Below are 22521 nucleotides of genomic sequence, written 5' to 3' on the forward strand. Positions count from 1 at the left end.
CCCTCACAGGCCAGCAGAGCACAAGGTTCCCACAAAGGGCACTGTGGTCTCTGGGCAGAGACTTGCTGGCAAGCTCACCTGGCATGCCCAGGATGGAAACTAAGCACAGCAAAGATGCACCTGAAGAAAGCTGGCACTTCCTTCAGGGAAGAGCAGGGCAGACATGACAGTCATGGCCAGCAGTCGACGACTCCACACCCTTACTGTGGAGTCAGCCAGATGTTCAAGTCTCCAGATGCAGTCTGCTCAGGACCAGCACAGCAGACAGCGCAGGATCTACAGGGGGACTTCCCCACTGCTGCTGGACCCACTGAATTTAAGGCCACCACCTGGACATGGCTTGAGTCCCTCCAAGGGTGGCTTGCCCTCCCTCATCACCTTGAATCTGTCCTCAGGCAACCTTCTCACAGCTATCTTCAGTAGCCTGAGGTCATTCCACATTTTACTGCCAGAGGGCTAGGAATAGAGAGGCTACTAACGAAAATGACATGGACAGTTCCCATACAGAGAGACCGACTTGCCCTGACTTTGTCACTTTCAGAGTCTCCTTCCATCCTTATAGACTGGAGTGAGGTGAGAATTTAAGAGCCCAGTTATATGGTGTGAATCTGATTTTTGGTTTAATCCTGGGTGTGGGATATGGTGCTGCTTCGGTTTGTCAACAGCCCTTATCTGTGATGGCAGTGTGCTCTAGGGGAGTATGGTTTTTGCCAGCTGCAGATAGTTTAATTCTGGGGACTCTGGAGAGGGAATAAATGCCAAAGATTGGAGAGGAATGGGAGAAGGGGACCTCGAAGGAGGAGGTTGCTACTCATGGTTGCTGTTCTTATAGTTTGACCAGAAGAAGTTGGAGATCCTCTGATGTGGAAGATTGGACTTGCCCCTAGGAACTCAACGACCCTAATCAGCAGTAGGTAGCCTGTAGAGATCTACAGCCACTTTCCACTCTGGCCTACTTTATCTCCTACCTAGTATTGGAGGGCTAGAAGAAATTAGGATAACATGGGGTTGCAAGGGACATAGAAGTATAAGAACCCAATAAAATAATAAAACGAATACACCGACACGAGTACCGTGACCTCAGGCTGCTGCCCGGACTCAGGCCTGAAATCGTTCCCAGCCTGACAGGTCGGCTTCCCAGGCACACAGATCCAAAGCATGTCTGTCCCTGCACCTGGATTGGCAGAGGCAGCCATCTCAGAGGCAGAGCCAGACAGAAACATCAGGGCTGTCCACAGACAGGTATTGTAATCTCTTCCTATATTCCCTGTTGTGTGGCCTACCCACACATGGAGGCTTAAGGGGGACTGGTTGGCTTCCTCCCTGAAATACCCACCCTCTGGCAAGAGAAGGAACCAGCCCAGTGAAGGCCTAATCCTGTGCTCAGGGCCGCATTTGTTCACTGGGCGGTGGAGGGAGCTGTTGAAAGGTCCCAGCCTAGAAAAGGAACCATAGATTCCAGTAATCCACGTCTACCTACTGATCCTCTGGCACAGGGTCCCTCTTTCTTCTGGGCCATTGGAGGTAGCCTTCTGTAATAGGGAGCTCCTCTGAGCTGGCTCACAGGACAGAGGGGCTGAGAGGCGACCCCCCCCAACCCCAACACAGGACATGTTGTTGTTCTGGCCCCAGCAGACAGACACAGAGGCTTTGAATGGGGAAATGGAGGCTGGCTCAAGCTCCCACAGCCACTCCTCCCTAGCAGCAAGCCTGCAGTCTGGGTGGGTGTCTCTGACATAATACCCCGTGTTTCCCTGATGCCCCAGGTTCCTGTGGTTCACTTTAGCAGGCCTATATATTCTGGAAGCACAGACCACTGGGAGTGTCCACACCGGGCATGAGAGTCTACACAGCAGGAAGAACACATATGAGAAGCCACAGGACCAAGTGGAGTCAGCAAGGTGATACGGTGAATGTTCTAGGATGTTCTGCCGGGGATCAGAGGCCAGCAGGGCCAACATCCCTTTACAGGACCAAGAGGGTATCCCTCTGCAGGATTATCTGTCACTCTTCCCACTCAAAAGCATGTGAGATATCAGGACCCAGGGAAAGGTGTATTTGGGACACAAAACTATAGACACTTTGTCCTTGAGTCAAGTGCATTCCACGTCATGGGAACTCTGTCTATATCTGTCGTCACCTGACCTCAGCTGTCCAGAAAGCACAGGCAGAGCAATCACATGCCTGAACTTCTCCGGTGACTGTGTCCCCCTCTGCAGGGACGCAGAAAAGCAATCCCAAGCTCCAGAGGCTTCCAGTGTCCCCATCATGGGAGCTCAGCTCTCACTTGTGTCCTTTGGCCACAACATGGGTAGATGGTTACAGGGAGCATTTTCTCTGGGGCGAGAATAGGGTGGGAATTATTGATTTACGAGGCCTGGCCCAAGAGTGGCACTATTAGAAGGTATGGCCTTGTTGGAGTAGGTGTGCCTCTGTGGACGTGGGCTTTGATACCCTGGTCCTAGCTGCCTGAAAATCAGTCCTCTCCTGTTTGCCTTCAGAACAAGATGTAGAACTCTCAGCTCCTCCTGAACCGTGCCTGCCTGGACACCACCATGTTCCCTGCTTTGATGATAAGAGACTGAACATCAGAACCTGTGAGCCAGCCCCAATTAAGTGTTGTCCCTTTTAAGAGTTGCCTTTGTCACAGCAAGTGCCTGTGTCTGTTCACAGCAGTAAAACCCTAACCAAGTCAGTAATGCAAAGCATGATGGGGGAGGGAGGACCATGGGGGAAATACCCCCAAAGAAATAGCTGGGAAACAATGGCCGATTAAGATACCACAGAAAGGAGATCAAAGTCCATCCAGCTGTGAGTTCTGGGAAGAGAGAATAGAAAGGAGAGACCACATCTTACTGCTTCTCTTCGGGCTACTGTGAGCCGCCCAGGGCATGTGCAAGCCTTGTCCTTTATATTGATAGTAACTGCCCCCGAATCCATAGGGCCATCAGTTCATGATCTGAAACAGGACAGCGTGGACAGCAGAGATCTACTCTTCTCTCTGCAGCACACTGATCCCTGCTGGAGATAGGTCTGGGGGTTAGTCCTAAGCCCTATCCGAGCCTAAGACACTCCCGATTAGTTCAATGTTCCTCAAGGTTGCCAGGGAGCCTTTGGTCCCAGGACCTGGCAACCCCTCCTTCTGTCTCCATCGCTATTAAGGCTTCAGAGGCTGCACTGGCTGATGCTTACACTATGAGACAGCACCTGATCACAGCTAGGGGCACAGAATAGGGACCAAAGACTGCTCCTGGAGTCTATCTGGGGTGGTTGTGGGGACCTTCAGAAATAAGATGCCCACTGCAAATATAAGGAGTGACCTTGTAGAAAGGACAGCAGTGACTGGCAGCAGTGGAGGAAATGAAGACAAGGACAATCCTGTGCCCTAAGAATAGGCAGATGACATCCCAGGTTCCAAAGGCCTGAAGTGCCATGGATGGGAAATTTAGAAAATACCTTTGCCACCATACAGGTTGCACAGAAAGAGTGTCCTCATCTCTCATTCACTGGTCTAACATAGAAGTGGCTCTTAGAAAGTCTGGGGAGGGTTGTGGCCGGCTCAGTGAGGGGCAGGAGAGACCAGCATGGATTCAAGGTGAGACCCAGAGCTGGTGGCATGGGAAGGGAGGTCCATGGGGAAAAAAAAAAACCACAGTCCAGGAAAGCACATGACTTTGTGAAACAAAAGTGATCATATGTTTCCTTACAGCCAATAAACTGCAAAACATACACAAAACACCTGCCTTCAGAGCTGGAAACACTCCCCTTCCCCCCATCGCAGTTCGCCCAAGACAAGCAGTCAGAGCTAAGAATGCACACACACACACACACACACACACACACACACACAGTCACAGCTCAGGGCAGCTGCTGGATTCTCTGCAAATTCTCTGCATCCTCTCTTAGTGTACCTGAGTCTCTGTCTGCCCACACAGCTTCAGTTCAAGCAATGGCTACGTGCACAGAACCCTGATTGACATCACTCCCTCTGTTCCCTCCCAACAGCGCTTGCCCTTACATCACAGTACAAACACCATCCTAAGCAGAAAAGCCACTCAGCCATCATTGGTTGGCCCGAGCAGGAGGCAAAGAGGCAACCCTCCTACCTTGTTGTAGTACTGCACCAGCACCGAATGCCACCGCCCGTCACTCACACCTCCAGGAACCTGTGGTGTCACCGTGGTTGTGGTCTCACCTGTGCAGCAAGAGGGAGAGCCAGAGACAGGTTAGGGGCGTCCAATCAGGCTCCAGGCTATGCTGTAGACGTGCAGCTCAGAGAGACTGACTCTGTGCCTTTTCTTTTGGCATGGCCACCACTGGAAGCCATCCCCATTCCCCCTAGGTGGAGGGCCTCAATCTGAAAGATAGCAAGATTCTAAAGCAGGGGAAAAAAAAAAAAAGAGGAGCCCTGAGTAGAGAAGGCTAGCCCCTCTCAACCCCCACAGCCTACTCCCCACATCCGTGCCTGCCTGGTGCTCTCATGCCGGTGTAAGTCACCACATTAATTTACAGATGCACTGTACTTCATCTTTATTATTATTATTATTACTTTTAGGTTTATTTGATTTTATGTGTATGGGTGTTTTGCTTCCCTGGCTATATGTGTACCATATGTATGTCTGATACAGAGGACAGGAGATGACATTGGGTAGCCTGGAACTGGATTTATGAACAGTTGTGAGCTGCCACATGGGTGCTGGGAACTGAACCCAGGTCCTCCGCAGAAACAGCAAGTGCTCTTAACTGCTGAGCTGTCTGTCTCTCCACCCACACCCCTGCACTTCAATCACCAGTTCTGATCTAGGAGCCAGGCTCTGTCTGGTATTAGCACTACAAGTAACACTGCCCTGATGCTGACATCTTCCTGCCCTCTGACTTCGAGAGGCCAGGCTGCTAGGTGCAGAATTAGGGTTGGAAGGCCAGGCAGCCAGGAGGTGAGGACAGTGATAAACTTAATCCATAAAGAGCCTTGGGCGGCGCTCGGCCCCGTGGCTGCAGGAGCCTCACCTGCCGAGAACGTGAGCTGCAGCTGCTCTTCCACAATCTCCAGGGCGATGAAGTCATGCTTCTCGTTGAAGCGGCCATTGTAGAGCAGCAGGGCGTTCCTGTCCTGGGTGGCAAACCTGTGGGTCGAGCAGCGTGTCACACAATCAAGGACCCCCCAGGGCCATGAAGATGCACAGGGTGACATGACCAGCCAGGGGAGTGAGTACCATAGTTCAGGAAAATAATCTGTCTCGGCACTTTATCACAAGAGATACTGATGGCCCAGCCAACCTGCTGCGGGGACCGGAGCCTTGGGGGACCTGGAGGTGATGGCCTGAGCCTTGGGGAACCCGGTGGTGATGGCCTGAGGAAAAGACTCCATCATGGTGGGGGAAAGGACTGAGTGGGTCTTGGTTTGTGGTGCAAGATCAGAGTTTAGATCCTCAGTACCCCTGTCAAAAGCCACACGTGGTAGCCACTTGTAATCCCAGCACTCAGGAGGCAAAGACGAGATTCCTCAGGGTCTGCTAGACTGTCTGGAGATGGGGAACACTGGGTTTAGTGATAGACTCCATTTCAAAAAATACAATGCAGAGTGACTAGAGAAAATACCTAGTATCATACACACACACACACACACAGAGAGAGAGAGAGAGGGGGGGGGTGAGAGAGAGAGAGAACACACACACATACACATATAGAGAACAGACATATGCACACACACATATTACATGCTTACAAGGATGACACAAAGCCTCTTTACCTACTATAAGCGTGTCTGGAGGCAGAACACAGGTAGCTTATCTCATGCAACAGGTCAGATGAGACCCCAAGGCACTCCTTTTGCACCAGTGTCTCCACGTGAGTGCCATGTCTCTAAACCTCTTGTACCCACTGGACATCTAATCCTGGACTCTGTGTGCCCAGGTTAACCCCTCTTCCACAATGCCCTCCTGGCAGGCACCATCCACTGCTAAAGACAGAGAAACTGAGCCGGCGGGACCCGGGGCCGAGGGGAGGGTGGGAACATTTCAAGTAAGACGAGGAAAGACAGAAATAGAAACCAAAGCTTGAGGGGCCGGAGGAGAAGGAGCCCAGAACAAAGAAGAATAAAAGGGCGGCTGGGAGCGGGGCCCACTTGGGAGCCCCAGCACTTGGCAAACAGAAACCAGAAAGAGGAGAAGGCTCCTGACAGAAGCTACCTGAGACAAGGCAACTCCGCAGGGCTGGGGCGTCCTATGTAGTGAAGAGGGGCCCCAGGGGCTTCCAGGATGTGCGCCCCAGGAAACTACAGAACTGGAGGGCCACTGATCTTCTGTGAGCACTCTGGAGAAACTTTCTGTCTTTCCTTGTGACTTCAAGTTTTAAGGCAGTCATATGTAAAGGTCACTAAAGGTCACCATGACACACGGGACTGTGAGCTGCTGGCCATACCAAGGACGGAGGGAGCTATGACCATATTCCAGGTTACATAACCCCGGCTCACACCCAGCACATGCCATGATACATTTCCCAGGGGACACGAGACTCCTCTGATGTGGAAGGCAGCGGCTATTCATGGGAGTTCTCTGTTGTAGATACGGTGTCACAGGGGATCCCACAGCAGAGCCCTTGCTTTGCAGGCTTGTGACATAGGGGGTGGCCTTCTGGATGGAGGGGGCAGAGTCTTGTCACCAAGGGGCAAACACAACAATTATCCGAGCCTGGCACTACAGGGCTCAGGATGTACTGTGCCAATAGGCAGACACTGTTCATTTATCAGGCAAGTGGAGGGTGGGGTGGAGTGGGGGTGGGGGTAGGGGTGGGGGTGGGATGGGGGTGGGAGTACTGAGTGCTGATTGCCAGAACCACCCCACATCCTCAGACCTTGACAATGCACCCAAGGGAGGGACTTTGTCAGCCCACAGTATAGAAGATGAGGAACAAGGGGAAGTCCTTTGGTTGTAAGGACACAGCCGGCCGGCTTCATCATCTTTGGGACAGAACCCGGGGACAGGCTTCTGCTCTGTCTGTCCTGAGAGGTCTGGGCCTCAGCAGGCTGCTCAGTGAATGGAAAGAGCTTCTGCAAACACGCACAAAAGCACCCAGTCGAAGCCTCACCCCACTGAACTAACTTTAACCCAGCAGAGATCTTCAAAATGGAAGTTCTAGGTTTTCCTTTCAACTAAGCAAATCGCAGGCTTATGATGCTTGGAATCCAATGAGTCCATTTGGATACCAAATGGTATTTTGAGCGTACATGCTTGTAACACGCGTGTTCAGGAGCTTACCAATTCAGCCAGATTGACTGGATGGCAAATCTCTAGAATCCTCCTGTCTTCTGTCTCCCCAGGTATGGGACCACACACATGTGCCACTGCACCCAGCCTTCTACATGGGAGCCTGGGATTTGAACTCAAGTTCTCATGCTTGCACGCAAGTATTTTGACAAGTAAACCATCTCCCCAGCCCCAAACAATAGATTGGAAAATTTTTTTAAGTAATGTTTAAATTCTGGGGGAGAAGGTATAGCACATGATCAGTCTGTTACATACATACAGATCAGGACCAGGGCTGGGGACTGGGGTCTGAGCAACCTGCCTTGGGACACAGCCAGGAGGTCCGATTACTGGGCCTGCCCCACTGGCTATGGAGATATCATGCCCATGTGTAGGCCTGTGGGCAGGACCAGAGCAGCCAGGTTAGTTTCCAAGCCTAGGATCCGGGCTGTCACCTCTTGGTGACACAGCACCGATGCTCTGCTGTCCCTATGCTGAAGTAATGTCCCCTGTCATTGTTGTAGTGATGGCCTGACCCTTGAGCAGCTGATCCAGCAGCCATCACCGAGCAGGCCTCTTCAACCATCCAGAGTCTAGAAAGTTGAGGTGCATGGACCCCCCATGACATATTCCCAAGGGATACCCACAAACATGGCTGGACTTACGCAAGGGAGACGGTGAAATGGAAGCGCTGCCGCAGGCCACGGAAGGTAACGAAGGACTGGGGTGGGAAACTCCTGGTGCTCACTTCGCAGTAGGGATGCTCGTACTCGCCCGGCGGGCACACGCAGTGGAAGCCTCCGATGAGCAGGTTCACGCAGGTGCCCCCATTTTTGCATACTCCACTGGCACAGCGGCCTGAGCGAACGTTCACCTGGCAATGCTCCCCTGGGGAAGAAAGCAGAGGTCACACGAAGGCTGTCCTAGTGACCTAGTTTGCTGCCCCCACCCACCCTTAATAAACACTGACCATAGGCAACTTGGGGAGGAAATGGTTTATTTCAGCTACTGCCTATCATTGAGGGAAGGCAGGGCAGGAACTCAAGGCAGGAACCCAGAGGCAGAAGTTGAAGCAGGAGCCAGAGAGGAGGGGCGCTTACTGGCTAGCTCTCCGGGGCTGGCTCACTTTGCTTGCTTCTATAACCCTAGGGTGGCACCACCCAACAGTGGGCTGAGCCTCACTGACATTCCGGTGACAGTGACAGGCCAGCCTAACGGAGATGGCTCCTCAATTGACGTTCTCACTTCCCTGGTGACTCGACTTTGCTTAAGTTGACAAATGAGCCCAGAGACTAAGGGAGATCCAGTGGGCTGTGGATGTCCCCTGAGACACAGCTGACCAGAGGTTCATCCACAGTGCTTGGATGCCACAGTGATACTGGACCTGGGGCTCTGGCAGAACTTGCTGCCAGTTTGCAGATCCACATGTACTGCTCCCTAAAAGCAGAAACATCTTCTGGAGGTGACCCATGGATGACGGATAATAGGGCTACAATAACCCCTGGGAGTTCTCTTCTACCAATGGTTGAGGCTGAGACCCACTGAGTCCCAAGCTATTGCTTCTGTAGCCCAGAAAACAAATCTGCTGAAACAGAAGTCGGCCAGCTGGGATCACTAACCCACTTCACATCTTCATAGCCATTCAGGCCCACCCGTGGAAAGACCCTACGTGCTTCTGTTACCAGGCCAGGCCGTGCCAGGCCAGGCTCAGGTCAGGACAATGTGTTCTCATCCACCCACCAGTTCTGCAGTAGTGGAGATGGGCCCAGAGAAATGGACAGAGAGAGGCTGCCAGTGTGCAGAAGCAGGTGAGGACCAGCCACTGGTTGATACTTTCTCATCTCAGGTCTACAACAGTGGGCGTGTCATCTCCCAAGCCACGCCTGGATCCCAGGGCCCTGCCTGACATGGCTCCGAGCTTGGCCACCCTGCAGGAACCTTTGAGTTCACGTGCTTGCATACACACACACACACACACACTTGCACACAACTCACACCTTCCTATGGGTCACACACTCCAACCATTAGACCCTCACAAACATGTTCATGTTCACATCTGTAAACACACCAGTACATACATCCTTACACCCATGACCTCAGTCTCAGTCTCAAACGCGCATGCTCACACTTGTACTCTCCTCATGCACACTCACCTCACAGACCATCTCATATGAACTCCCCCGCCCCCACAGTCTCACGCTCCAACATGTCAGTCAGTGCTCACAGTCTTCTATGTAACTCTTGGGAGGGCCCATCACTGAAGTTTCAGTTTAAGCTTTCTCCCTCTTCCTTCAGACACTTTAAATTCTCCCCTTCAGGAGAGACACTTTTCTGTATGCCAGGTTAGCTCATGCTCAGTGAAGCCCCTCACATTCTGTGAACAAAGACACCTGAGAGATACTCTGGCCTTATGCTCACTAAAGCGTGAAGACAAAGGGCCTGCCTTCACCCTCCTCACAGTCAGTGCCTGACAGTAGCAGACCTCAGAGGCTCCGGGCTCCAGGGATTGTCCAAACTTTGCCAGCAGAAGAGAAAGTCAGCCCTCGCCCTCTAAGGCCCTCCAAATTCCAGCCCCGCCTAGCCGTGGGATTTCAGATGTAGCAGCACAACCTTTTCACTGGAGCATGGGGTTCTCATCCTCTCTCAGGGCCCAGGAATTCCTCTCCCAGACCCAGAAAAGGCCCCAGGGTATCTAGTCCCCACCAACACAACTTTATCTTCTAAAGACCCTGGAAATGGAAGAGGGTCTAGCATAAGTCCTGAGTGACTTGACCTCGAGGGTCTGGCTGCATCTAGAAAGACCTGGTTTTCTTTTTTTTTTTCTTTTTCTTTTTTCTTTCTTTCTTTATTTCTTTTTTCTTTTCTTTTCTTTTCTTTCTTTTTTTTTTTTTTTTTTTCTGAGACAGGGTTTCTCTGTATAGCCCTGGCTGTCCTGGAACTCATTCTGTAGACCAGGCTGGCCTCGAACTCAGAAATCCACCTGCCTCTGCCTCCCAAGTGCTGGGATTAAAGGTGTGCACCACCACCACCCAGCAAGACCCAGTTTTCCAGTGAGGCCACAAACTAGGTTCTGGGTAGATGGGATATGGGAGCTCTCAGTCTACGCAGTGGCTGTTTGTCCCAGAACTGATGTCTGTCAAGTGTTGACTCTATAAGAACAAGGCTCTGAGACTAGGGTTGGGAGTCTTCCCAGGCTGTTTCAGCCTGCCAGACTTTTCCCTTCCCTTCCCAAGCAGAAGGCTGTATATCTCAGGGCCCAGTCAACAGCCCACCCAATTCCTGCCTGTAGCCTCTCAGTCCTTCCGAATAAGCCTCCCCCATCCCAGTACCAACTTCCATTATTTCCTGGCACCTCCAGCTCAGCCCCCCTTCTCCGGCCTGTTTCTCTCTGGGTCCCCTCCATCTAGACTAAGAGTCCCGCCATCTGCCCAGTGGGCTTTGAGTCTTGGAGACACCAGCATGGCATTGGCCCTCACCTCCCTCCTCTGGCGTTCTCACACCCTGTGCCCCCATCCCACTACCTGAACTTTCACCTCAAACCCAAGCACCCCAAATATGTTCTTTATACCACCAGTTCCATTGACTCACAAAGCCTCTTGCTCTGACTGTGACACAAAAGACCGGGTTCTACAGTACTGGTCTCTGAACTCACTCATCCACTGGCTTAGTATGCCACCATTCCACAAAGATGTCACCCTACTGTGCCCCTGGCCCTCAACCACACAGACCCAGATCATCTGCCTGCACTCTTGGGTCTAACGTAGCCATACTGTTCCTCTGGTCAGGATCCCAGGACCCAGAGCATCACTGGAGGGGCCTTCCGGCTGTCCAGTTACTGATGATGAAAGCCACCGATGGCTGACCTGACGCGCCTCTCCCTCAGTTTCTGAAGACGGTCCTCCCCACGTCTGTCCTCGACTGTGGCTTACCCTGTAGGAAGTTTCACTGCATCCTGAGCAGGTCCAGGACCCAGGAACTCTCCCAGTTCTACCTGCAACACCATTTTGTGGGAGCATGGGGTGGGGGGTGCAGCCACGGGGTTTGTTTTAGGGCCAAGTTTGAGAACATCTGGTACACAGAGGGTACCTTGCGTGTTAGGGTACTGGACTAGTGCCCGTAATGAGGGGGTGTCTGAGGAGAGCTGGGTATGCAGCAGGTACTGGCGGGTGTTTGTGGGATGAAATCATACAACGCCAGGGCTTCCCAGAGCCAAGGCAATGATTCACGATTGAGCTAACCATGAGGTTAGGAAGCGGACATCATTCATCCACTGATCCAAGCAGTGTGGGGAGATACCCGTACAAAGAATTAACTGTCAGGTTAAACACACCACTTTTACATAAGGCACTGTGAGCTGTGGTCACTGCGCTGAAGATAAACCACACTCACCCAGGATGGAGCCTCATCTCTCGGTTCTTTGACTAAACACTCCAGGTCCTTGGGAGCCTACGCAGGGTCTGTTCTGATGTTTCTATGGGAACACTGGTCACAGCGGCCACTCTTGCCAAGGCATCAGAGATGTATCAGCTCACTGAGGCCTTTCCTTGTACTTCCAATGTGGCTTCTCTGCATGAGGTCAGTCAGATGCTCCAGAGTGGGGTGTTCATTGTACAGTGTGTGCGTGCTCCAAGCACTGCCAACATGACCATGTAGCACACACACTTGAGACCTGTGTTGTCATGGCTTCTAATCCTGCAAGGCATGCTAGCCCAGGAGAATGCTACAGGTCACAGCCCGTAAGTCCTGTATTCTTAATTCCCTCATATCATATAGCAACTGTAAAAGACATGCTAAGGGGTGTGTGTGTGTGTGTGTGTGTGTGTGTGTGTATGTCTGCATCTGTGTGTTTGTGTGTTGTATTTCTCTCTGTGCATGTTTCTGTGTGTATGTACATACATACATGTGTGTATATGTGTCTCTGTGTGTGTCTGTGTGTATCTATGTGTGTATTTCTCTTACTCTCTCTGTGCATATGTTTCTGTGTGTACATGCATGTGTATATGCATATGCCTGTGTGTATCTGTGTATTTCTTACTCTCTCCGTGCATATGTTTCTGTGCATATGTGTGTACATGCATGTGTGTGTGTCTCTGTGTGTGTCTGTGTGTCTATGTGTCTGTGTGTTGTATTTCTCTCACTCTCTCTCTCTGTTTATGTTTCCGTGTGTGTGTACATGCATGTATGTATACATGTGTCTCTGTGTGTGTCTCTGTGTATCTGTGTATTTCTCTTACTCTCTTTGTGCATATGTTTCTGTATGTATATGCATGTGTGTGTACATGTGCGTCTGTGTGTATCTGTGTGTGTATTTCTTTCTCTGTGTGCATATGTTTCTGTGCATATGTGTGTACATGCATGTGTATGTCTCTGTGTGTCTGTGTGTATGTATGTATGTATCTGTGTGTTGTATTTCTCTCTCTGTGTGCTTATGTTTCTGTGTGTATGTATATACATACATGTATATGTACATGTGTCTCTGTGTCTGTGTGTTTCTGTGTGTGTATTTCTCTTACTCTCTCTGTGCATGTTTCTGTGTGTATATGCATGTGTGTGCATGTACACACATGTTTGTACACATATGAGTGTGTGCATGTGTGTGTACATGTGTGTGTGTGTCTGTGTGTCTGTGTGTCTGCATCCCTGAGAAGGCCAGAAGAGGGTGTTAGATAGTCTAGAGCTAGAGATGCTGACTGTTGTGAGCCACTGACCCTGGTGTTAGGGACAGGAACCTCTGGAAGAACAGCAAGCACCCTTAACCACTGAGCCATCCCACCCACCCTTGCTTGCTTGCTTTTCTATGGCTGCTGGACTCGAACTCAGGTTGTTAAGCTTGGTTGATGGCAGATGCCTTTACCTCCTGAGCCTTCTTTGGCCTACCATTTTTCTTCTTGAAACAGAGTCTCTCTGTGGCCTAGAGCTCTTGACCCTCGGCCTTCTACCACACCTATCAAGCAATGCCATTTTGATGAAATAAATCTTCTCAGGGCTTACTGTTATGATTTAAGTTCGTCCTTTTTCGAAGATTTCACGGTTCAGGAGCTGGTGTTCCCTGAACATCCAGATGTTCTGCTTGGAGTCAGATGCTGCTTGCCTAGTCATTCTCCACCCGGGAGTATGCCTCTCCACATCTGCCCTTGCACACCCATTTCATAGGTAGCCCCTCCACCACACCAAGGTAAGGTAGCTTGGGCATCCTGATCGCTGAGCTCAATACTGTGGTAGAGCATGCCACAAAGCCCCTGCCCATGAGGGACCCTGGCCTTAGCCTGGCCAAGGCTGCATACACATAAACCCACAGAGAAAGAGCAGAAAGAGTTCTGCAGATTAGACCCCGGAGTTGAGGCCAGGCTAGCCCCGAGTCTCAAATACATCCTACCACTGAATAAGTACCCTACCTAGATATGTATAAGTAATGTCCTGTCTGCCCAGAGACTCAAGCTGATACTGTCTGAGTCACTGACCCTCAGTCTAAACAAAAGCCATAGGACTTAGGCAAATGGGCTGCCTGGAATAGGAAGGAGTCAGCTGGTAGGTAAGAGCAGTCAGGAAGCTTTTGATCCCAATGGAGGATCTAGGAAGTGAAAGGACTCAGGCCCAGGGAGGCCATGGTGCAGAGGGTAGTCATGTTGAGTTTGGGAGCTGCTGGCCATGAGACCCATTTCAGTGCACCACACACAGGCACGGGCACTAGCCATGCGGAAGGCCTGGCCCAACTCCAGAGAAGCACAGTGCCCAGACCCTTGCAACTTCACAGAGGGCAAGGTGAGCCCCTGGAAGGGAAAGGCAGGCAAAGTTTTGTCAACTTAAGTTTTTAGCTAAATAAAAAGACAAATCCTTTCTCCTTTAATAAAGACTTAAGGGCTTTAAACTAGCAAAACTAGAATTTCCAGAGGCACCAAGGGTAAAGCTCAGACCCAATACACAAAAGACACACTTGGAAACTGGCAAATTCGGGCAGAGCTGAAAACCAGCAGGTGGGGGACACAGGGAGGAAGGGAGTGGGGGCCGGGGGTGGAGCTGGGAGCTGAGCACGGATCACTCAAAGTCAGGTTGTAAACACAGCAGGTCCCTAGAGCGGCCTAAGCCTCCTCAGAGCTCAGGTCCAAAAAGGAGCCTCGTGTCCTAGGAAAGAAGACACAAGCCACTGGGCAACATCGTGCAGAAGCTCCACCACCTCAGGAAGGGCAGTGAGGGGCTGAGTGGCACTCTGGGGCACTGAAAGGCAGGTGTCCATGAGAAGACACAGAGCAAGAAGCATACTGACCCATCCTTCCATGTTTCCACCCACTTATTCATCCCTTTTCCTACCCAATCACCACATGCACCTCCATCCGGCCATCCTTCCTCCATCCACCTCCATCCATCCATCCATCCATCCATCCATCCATCCATCCTCCTTCCATCCACCTCCATCACCCATCCTCCCTCCATCTGTTGACCTATCCTTCTATGAATCCACGAGTCCAACATCTACCTTCATCCATCCACTGCTCTGTCTATCCCTTCGCCCATCTATCCATCTCCCATCCACCTACCCATCATCCCTCCATACGTACTTCTACCCATCATTCGCCTGCTCATTCAATGAATTGCCCATCACGGGACACTTTGAGACACTGGGGTTATAAGAATGAACGAAACCACTACCGGAAGCTGCGGAGTGTCAGGCCGCATGTTTAGAAAAATAGAAAAGATGAGCTGAGTCTTAAAGCAGCTCCAAGGACAGTGAGAGGTGAGATAGAGAGAGGGTGTGGCCAGGCTGCAGTGCTCAGACAGAGCAGACCCTTAACCCTTGTGGGTCAGTGAGGTTGCATTTGGACCTGGCATCCCGGCCAAGCCCAAAGATTCTAAGCAGACCTGAGGAAGAACCTCCAGTCTCCTCTGGTATACCCACATGTAAGCACAAAATAGTTGCTGCCACAGGCCAGCCTCCGGTGTGCCCACATGTAAGCACATGCATGGTACCCACACACATACAGAAGCGTTGACAGTGCAGACCAGCCGAGGCCCTCTCCTGGGGCCACATAGCAGTCTCCCACTCCCCTCCCTGACTCATGCTTCTGAAGAGATAAAGTGGGAAAGAAGGTCTATCAGCAAAGCCTTGCCTCACACAAGGGGTTGCACAGGGGTCACTCTGAGCAGCCCAGTGCCTGTGACACCTCAGATTGGAGTAGAGGTGTAAGAGCTCACATCCTGCAGGCCTCCTTTGCAAAGGAGACCTCAGAGACCAGCAGACTGACAGGGCTAGCCACTGGGTAACCCACGCTGGCATCAGTGGTGTCTGCATGGAGTTTGCAGGGATGGGTCTAGAGATCAGCACCAGAAGAAGGTGTCAGGAGATGATAGTTCAGGCCTTGGGCCTTCTATCAAACTGGCAAAGCCCCACTGCCCAGGACAGAGGTTCACTGTCCAAAAACCAGCCAATGGCTCTTGCTTTGCTGGTTATATATATACATCTATCCTAGAAGCAGGGAGACCAATCACTCTTGCAGAGGAACCATCTCAAGTACACAGAGGGTGGTGTGGGGGAATAGAACTCATTTGGCATAGGTCCTAGAATGCTGCTGTCACTCCAGGCCCTGACTCCACCCCTCCAAGCAACTGTCACTCAACCCACCCCACTCTCCCCCCCTTCTCTAATCCAGGCAGACTGCCAGGTTCTAGTCTGTCCTCCCTTCCCCCTTGGGAGTTTCCAGCTTTGTTTGAGTTTCTCACCTCCTGGGGGCCTGAAGCCCAGTCTCTAAGAACCAGAAGCTCAGGTGGCCCAGCCCCTCCCTGATGGCCAAGCTATCCAGAAGGTCTCAACAGAGGGCCCAGACACCTGCTGCCCCTCCCCAGGGCTCCTAGGAGAAGGGACAGCCCTTGAGAGCAGGAAGCCCTGAGGCCAGGAGAGGCCACAGTGCTGGGGCTTGTCCAGGGTCTGTCTCTTTCTGATGACTTCATTGTCTTTGAAGCAAATTCTTAGAACTCCAGTCACACCCATTTTTTAAAAATATATATATATATAAATAAAATAGTGCATTCCAGTGGCAAAGAAACGGATCTCCACCCACCCACACTGTTCCCTACCTTGAAAAGCCACCTGCCTGTTTGAGGGCTGGGGCCTGCAGAGCCTGAGGGGAAGAGGGGGAGTCACACCAAGCCTCTGTGTTCTGAGTAGCTTCCAAAAGGGCCCTGTGCTGCAGTGACATTTGGAACACCCCCACACACACACACACACCCCAGAATATGGCCACCTCCATGGCCTTGAAGCCACTGGGCAGAGGAGACCAGAAGATAACCCACCCCGTGTGGTGTACAGCAAGGCTGCCGGAGGATACACCCACAACCTGATTCCCCAGAGCTGGATCTCCCGTCAGCCAGTGAGCAGAGCTCAGAGTGAAAACCTGGAGACTGGAAAACTATGGCACAGAGGCAGATGGCCCAAGCGACTATATGCAGTGTGCTTTCTGTAGATTTAAATGAACTTTTTAACACAGTGGTTCTCAACCTGTGGGTCGCAACCCCTTCAGGGTTGTATTATCAGATATACTGCCAATTGGATATTTACATTATGATTCATGGGAGTATCAAAATTACAGTTATGAAGGAGTCATAAAATAATTTTATGGTTGGGGAGGATCACCACAACATGAGGGACTGTATTAAAGGGCTACAGCATAAAGAACTGCTGTTTTAACACAATTTCTAATTAAAAAAAAAAACACGCGTGCGTGTGTGTGTGTGTGTGTGTGTGTGTGCGAGTGCGTGCGTGCATGCGTGTGTGCGTGTGTGTGCGCGTGCATGTGTGTGTGCGCGTGCGTGTCTGTGTGTGTGTGCGTGTGTGTGTGTGTGTGTGTGTGTGTGTGTTAGAGGGAGAGAGCATGCTTCAGTGAAGAACGTAGAGGCCAGCAGAAGAGTTCATGGAGTTGGTCCTGTCTGTCCGTCCACCTTTGCATAGTTCTGGAGATCAAACTCAAGCTGCCAGGCTTGTGTAAGCCCCTTTGCCCCTCTGAGCCATCTTACTGGCCCTTTAACACGGTATTTACCAGTTGTTATGGGGACAGAAGGAAAGGGGAAGGGAGGAAATGAGAGAAAATGAAAGGGAGGGACAGACAGAAGCAGAGACAGGAGGGAAGGAGGAGGCAAGGAAGAGAGACCTTGAGACTGGGAGGCCTTTGTCCTGTGGGGTGGGGTCTGGCTGGAAGGCTGAATTACACAGAGCAGGCACAGCAGCCAACTGGGAACTCTAAGGCCTCCACAGACAGAACTACCCAGGACACAGATGGGACACAAAGACACACAGACATACATACACACACACTAAAGCCTGTACTCAATCCGAGCAGGGCCACTGAAGACTTCCCTCAGCATGAGACCCCCTTCCACACAGTGGTGTACTGAGGAAAGCCTCCCTCTGAATAGGTCTTGTGCAAACTTCTTGCTTGGAGTCAATGCCTTCACAGCTCTTGCTCTGGCCCCTATGGTCCCAGGCAAGACAGAGGGGCTTTGTTTGATGCTATGGGGAAGATGGATGGGGCGGAGACTGGCAAAGGGTTGCCTTCCCTAAAGTCCTCTGGGGTCACCACTCAGGTCAGAGGCTCAATTTCTCTATGGAAGCTTGAAGGTCAAAACTCTACAGTGGCATTAAACACGGGGAACAGCCAAGCCCTGGCCACACGCTGAAGTCACAGGATCTGGTAGTAGCCAGCTCTCTTATGCCTTTGGCAAATTTTTACTGACAACCTAGTGGGTGCCAGGTGCTGGTGGGGCCAGGGGTAGCAATCACAAAATTATGGTTCCAAAGAAGATTGCGCCCCATACCTGAGATCTGGGCCTTTACACACTCTGCAGATTGAGGTCCATGAGAGAGAGGTCACACTGGGTTACTGGGAGAAGAGACAGAACCATCACAGCATCCTGTGGTCAGTGGGCGGGGAGGATGGAGTGTGGGATGCAAGGCTGGAGGTTACAAAGGGCAACACAGGAAGCTCCTGGGGCTGAGGGAAAGTAGGCTCCATTAGGCCTCAAAGAGGAGGCAGACCTGCCTAAACCCTTCAGTTTGCCTTCCACATCCTCCAATGAGTCCATCTGTGATAACCTGCAGCCTCTGGCATGGATAGTGGGCAAAATAGAGACACCCACAAGCTAGGTGAGGGAAAGCTAGGCCCCATCTCACCCATGGCAGAGACACCCAGTACAGTACTGACCAGACAGTCGTGTCCCTATCAACTCTGCTTTTCTTACTCATTCTTTCTTGGCCATCTGCAAGCTGACTGATAAGGCTCAGGGTCACTCTTGCTTCTGACTCAGACCCTCATGGACAACCATGTTCAGGAAACTGCCTCTTAGCAAGAACACACCTGACCCAGGCTGGGACTTGACACGTACACACAGGTGATCTAGAAGCATGAGGAATCATGGGGCAGAAGAAGTTCTGTTCACTGAAGAGATGGTCTCATGCTGCCTAAGTCTGGCACCAGTGAGTAGGCCTTATTTAGACATAGGCTTTTGCAGGTATAGGGGAGCTCAGAGGAGGATATATTGAGTTTGGGATGCATTAATCCGGTGGTTGATGTCTGTGTAAGAGAGTAGTTAGACCAGGGCACAGGAAACATGGTCTTGGAGAGGTGTAGATTGTAGCAATGCAGCATAAGTCAAGTGGCTAAGAAGTCTATTCTGAAACAGGAAGCACCCACCCTCGCAGCCTTCAGGTGGTACACCTCTTTGGGCATACTTGACAATGGTTTTCTGGGCCTTCAAAAATATAAAGGAACACAGCTAAAGTGTCTTAACTCTCAGGTGGCAGTAAAGGCTGTATAGATCCCTTATACAAACCCAGAGCCCTTAATTCCCTACCCAGAAGGCAAAGTATGGTGGCAGCCAGACAGTGGTGGCACACACCTTTAATCCCAGTGCTTAGGAAGCAGAGGCAGGCAGATTTCTGAGTTTGAGGCCAGCCTGGTCTACAACAGGACAGCCAGGGCTACACAGAGAAACCCTGTCTTGAAAAAAACAAAAAAAACAAAAAACAAAAAAGCAAAAACAAAAAAAACCCCAAAGTATGGTAGCATACGCCTGAAATCCCAGCATTCAGGAGACTGAGGCAGGAAGATCATGGGTTCAAAGGTCAGCCTCAACTCCTTAGAGGACCTTGGTTCAAAGAAAGCAAAAGAGCGTGCCTGGGGTCAAAACATTTTAGACTTCAGCAGATTCTTTTTTAAATTATGGAACCTCTGCATATATATAGCGAGATCTTGGGGATGGGTACCAAGACTAAACACAAGATTCAGTTATGGTTCATGTATACATTTTACATGGAGCCTCAAGGTAATTTTATACAAATTTTTAGACACACCTGCATTCTGACTAACCCATCACGTGAGGTCAGGTGTGGAATTTTCCGCTTTGGCATCATGTTGGTGCAGGCAAAAGTTTTGGGTTTTGGAACATTCGTGACTTCAGATTTGGGGTTAGGGGAACTCAAGCCAGGTGCTGGTAGCACCAGCCACAAGAGGATAATGGGAGGCCATCTTGGAGGCCCATCAGCTGTGCTTGGCACTTGCCCATGATGCACAGTCCCCTTCAGTCCTCACCCTGTCTTTAGGGGTTAAAGTTCACAGACAGAGGAATTTCCAGGCCTGACCTGCCCACACCTGGGTCTCTAAGGACAGGACTTAGTGAAAAACAAGGTCACAGAAGTGTAGCAACACCCAACTTCAGGACAGCACAGCAAAGAAACACTTCGTGTTGCAACCCACTGTGGGGAAAGAGTCAGAGCGGCAGGTTCAGTGAGCAATGACGAAGAAAAGAAGAAGATGTAATGTCTCTCCCAGAGTCTGAGTGTTCCCTGTTCTAGCTGAGATTTTAATTATGGGCAACGTAATGATTCTCGCCTTAACTGATAATTATCCCCCACATTAAGGACTAATGTTAGAGGGTTAGGTACCACTCCCAGGGCAGCTGAGCTACACCCTGGAGACTTCAGCTCCCTGGGCGCCCTCCTCCCTGTGCTCAAGGAGGCTTTTCTGCAGGATCAGGACACAGCTCAGAGGCAATGCACCACACGACATGGAGCTTTCTGATGGGGGCACCTGGCACACTGTCCCCATGGAGACAGGAACACCAGCCCCCTACCCCACACTAACCGGAGCTGGATAATGTCTATATTTATAACTAGAGCAGAGGAGATCCAGCATTTACTTTAAAATCGCTCCTATAAACACACAGGGGATTGCGTTCTTGTAGTCGCTCTGAAACTAGACAAAACACCCTCAGCTTCAGGAGGGTCCTGCAGTCTGAGGAGGCTCTTAAAGCAAGGGGGAGAGTGCGTCAGGAGCTGGTACAAAGTTCAAACTGAATACCACGGAGGCTTCCCCAAGCCCTACCTCCTCCTAGGGAGCACCCTTCCTTAGGGAGCACTCCATGTATAGGGGACAGAGGAGCTCAGGGCTGGGGCTGGGGCAGCAGCTTGGTATTCGACAGCTGTGCAAGCACCATTGTTTGGCTTTGCACAAACAGGCTCTGAATGAGGACAAGCAGCAAGGGGGTGGAGGGACCCTAAGAGCAGGCGTGGAGTTAGGGACACCCAAGGCTAGCTTTAGTTGTGATAGTGGCCGCCCCTCCCCTCTCAGACCTGATGCAGCTGAAATACCCGCCCCTCCTGCTGACATCAAAGCTGTCATTCAGGAATGTACCCCAGGGGAGAGATGATGATTAGGTAGCTATTCCAAGGTCTCCCTGAAGTGGGGAGAGAGAGACAGAGGGAGGGGGAAGGGGGAGAAAGGGGAGAAGCCACCCTAGAAATTCCAAGAAGCCTGCAGTGCTGGGCCCCAACTCAATTTGGAGCTTGGCCACAGGCCCAAAACCCAGAGGACCTAGTGACCAGGAACGGACACTGGAGACAGACAGGATCTGGTTTCTTTTCACTAAGCAGCAAAAGCAGCAAAGGTGTCACTCTGACCACAGATACAACAAATGTCAGGTTCAAGGACATGTCTCCAGGCATATGGGACCCTGTCCCCTACAGATCATACACAGCAGGGAGGAGGTCACCGATGCCTAGCAGAGAGGCACAAGGGTGAGGGGGGCAATTCAGGGAACCCCCCCCCATAGGGGTAGATGCATTTGAGACCCAAGGGTCTGCGTTGAGAGATGGCAGCTTGTCCTGGGAAGCCAGCAGGGCATGGAAAGCAAGGGACAGTGGGCTGCGGCCCTGGGGGTGGGAAAGAACTTTCCACCAGAGATCAAAGACCTCCAAGTCACTGCTGACTGAGACACAGACATGAATATGATGGAGTCTGCCCTGTGGGAGAGTAGAACCGCGGACAGAGAGGGCGTATGGGAAGTTTAAGGAAGAAAACTAAAGGTTTTCACAGAGAAGGTGCAAATGAACCTCCCAGAACCTTCCCAGAACAGGGGAGACAGAGGATATACAGATGGACAGGAGGAAGTACATTCAGACAGGAAGACTGCTGATAAGGAAGCTAAGAGATGGTGTGAACAAATTGAATTAAGAGGATCAACATGGGAGTCTGTGGCCACATACTCTCAATATTTAACAAAAACCAAAACAGTGTCCTCAAACAGAGATGGAGAAGCCAGACACAGGGGGAAACATGCTTGTGTTTGCTCAAGGGCTTAATATATATATATATATATATATATTGGATACAGGGTTTCTCTGTGTAGCCTTGGCTGTTCTAGAACTCACTCTGTAGTAGACCAGGCTGGCCTGGAACTCATTAATGGCACCTGCTTCTGCCTCCAAGTGCTGGGATTAAAGGCCTGTGCCACCACCACCAGGCTGAGACATTTTTATTTATTTACTGGAAGGCATCTGTGAAGGTCAGAGAAAAATTGTATGAGTGGGTTCATTCCTTCCACTGTGCGGGTACCAGAGATGAGATTCTGGTCCTTAGGATTGGTAGCAAGTGCCTTTACCTGCTGGGTTAGCGGGGCTGAGAAAAGAGGAGACTACTCAATATGTATGCAGGGCCCACATCAGAGGTCTTCTCATTCCTTTCCATCTATAAGATAAAAGCCAACTGTGGTCCCAAGGCAGAGATGTATTGTCAGGGACATGCCATCCCTTTCCCTTACGAAAGCCATAGGATCCAGGTGCTCACAGGCTGGGCACAGTCTAAAGCCAGGGTGGATTCAGAAGCTCAGGGGAGCTATCTGGACTGCATCTCCTGGTGAATCCTGTGGGCTTTTCCTGAAATGTAACGGATGCTTTCCTTCTGTCGGCCCCTCCTATGCCTCCTGTCCTGCAACACAGGAAGTCGAGGGCTCCCAG

At 51.1% G+C, this 22521-nt stretch overlaps 1 protein-coding gene across 1 annotated transcript in view; it reads right to left on the minus strand.

The window, feature by feature from the left end:
* Nucleotides 1-22521, minus strand: part of Celsr1 (cadherin EGF LAG seven-pass G-type receptor 1) — a 135377-nt gene that overhangs the window by 54406 nt on the left and 58450 nt on the right. The window contains exons 3-5 of the mRNA XM_052160518.1: nucleotides 7910-8132; nucleotides 5008-5123; nucleotides 4107-4195 (exon numbers count right to left, since the gene is read on the minus strand). Coding sequence (XP_052016478.1) covers nucleotides 4107-4195; nucleotides 5008-5123; nucleotides 7910-8132 — 428 coding nt within the window. The remainder of the gene's footprint in view (nucleotides 1-4106; nucleotides 4196-5007; nucleotides 5124-7909; nucleotides 8133-22521) is intronic.

Source organism: Apodemus sylvaticus, chromosome 17, assembly GCF_947179515.1.
Source record: "Apodemus sylvaticus chromosome 17, mApoSyl1.1, whole genome shotgun sequence".
Lineage (NCBI taxonomy): Eukaryota > Metazoa > Chordata > Mammalia > Rodentia > Muridae > Apodemus > Apodemus sylvaticus.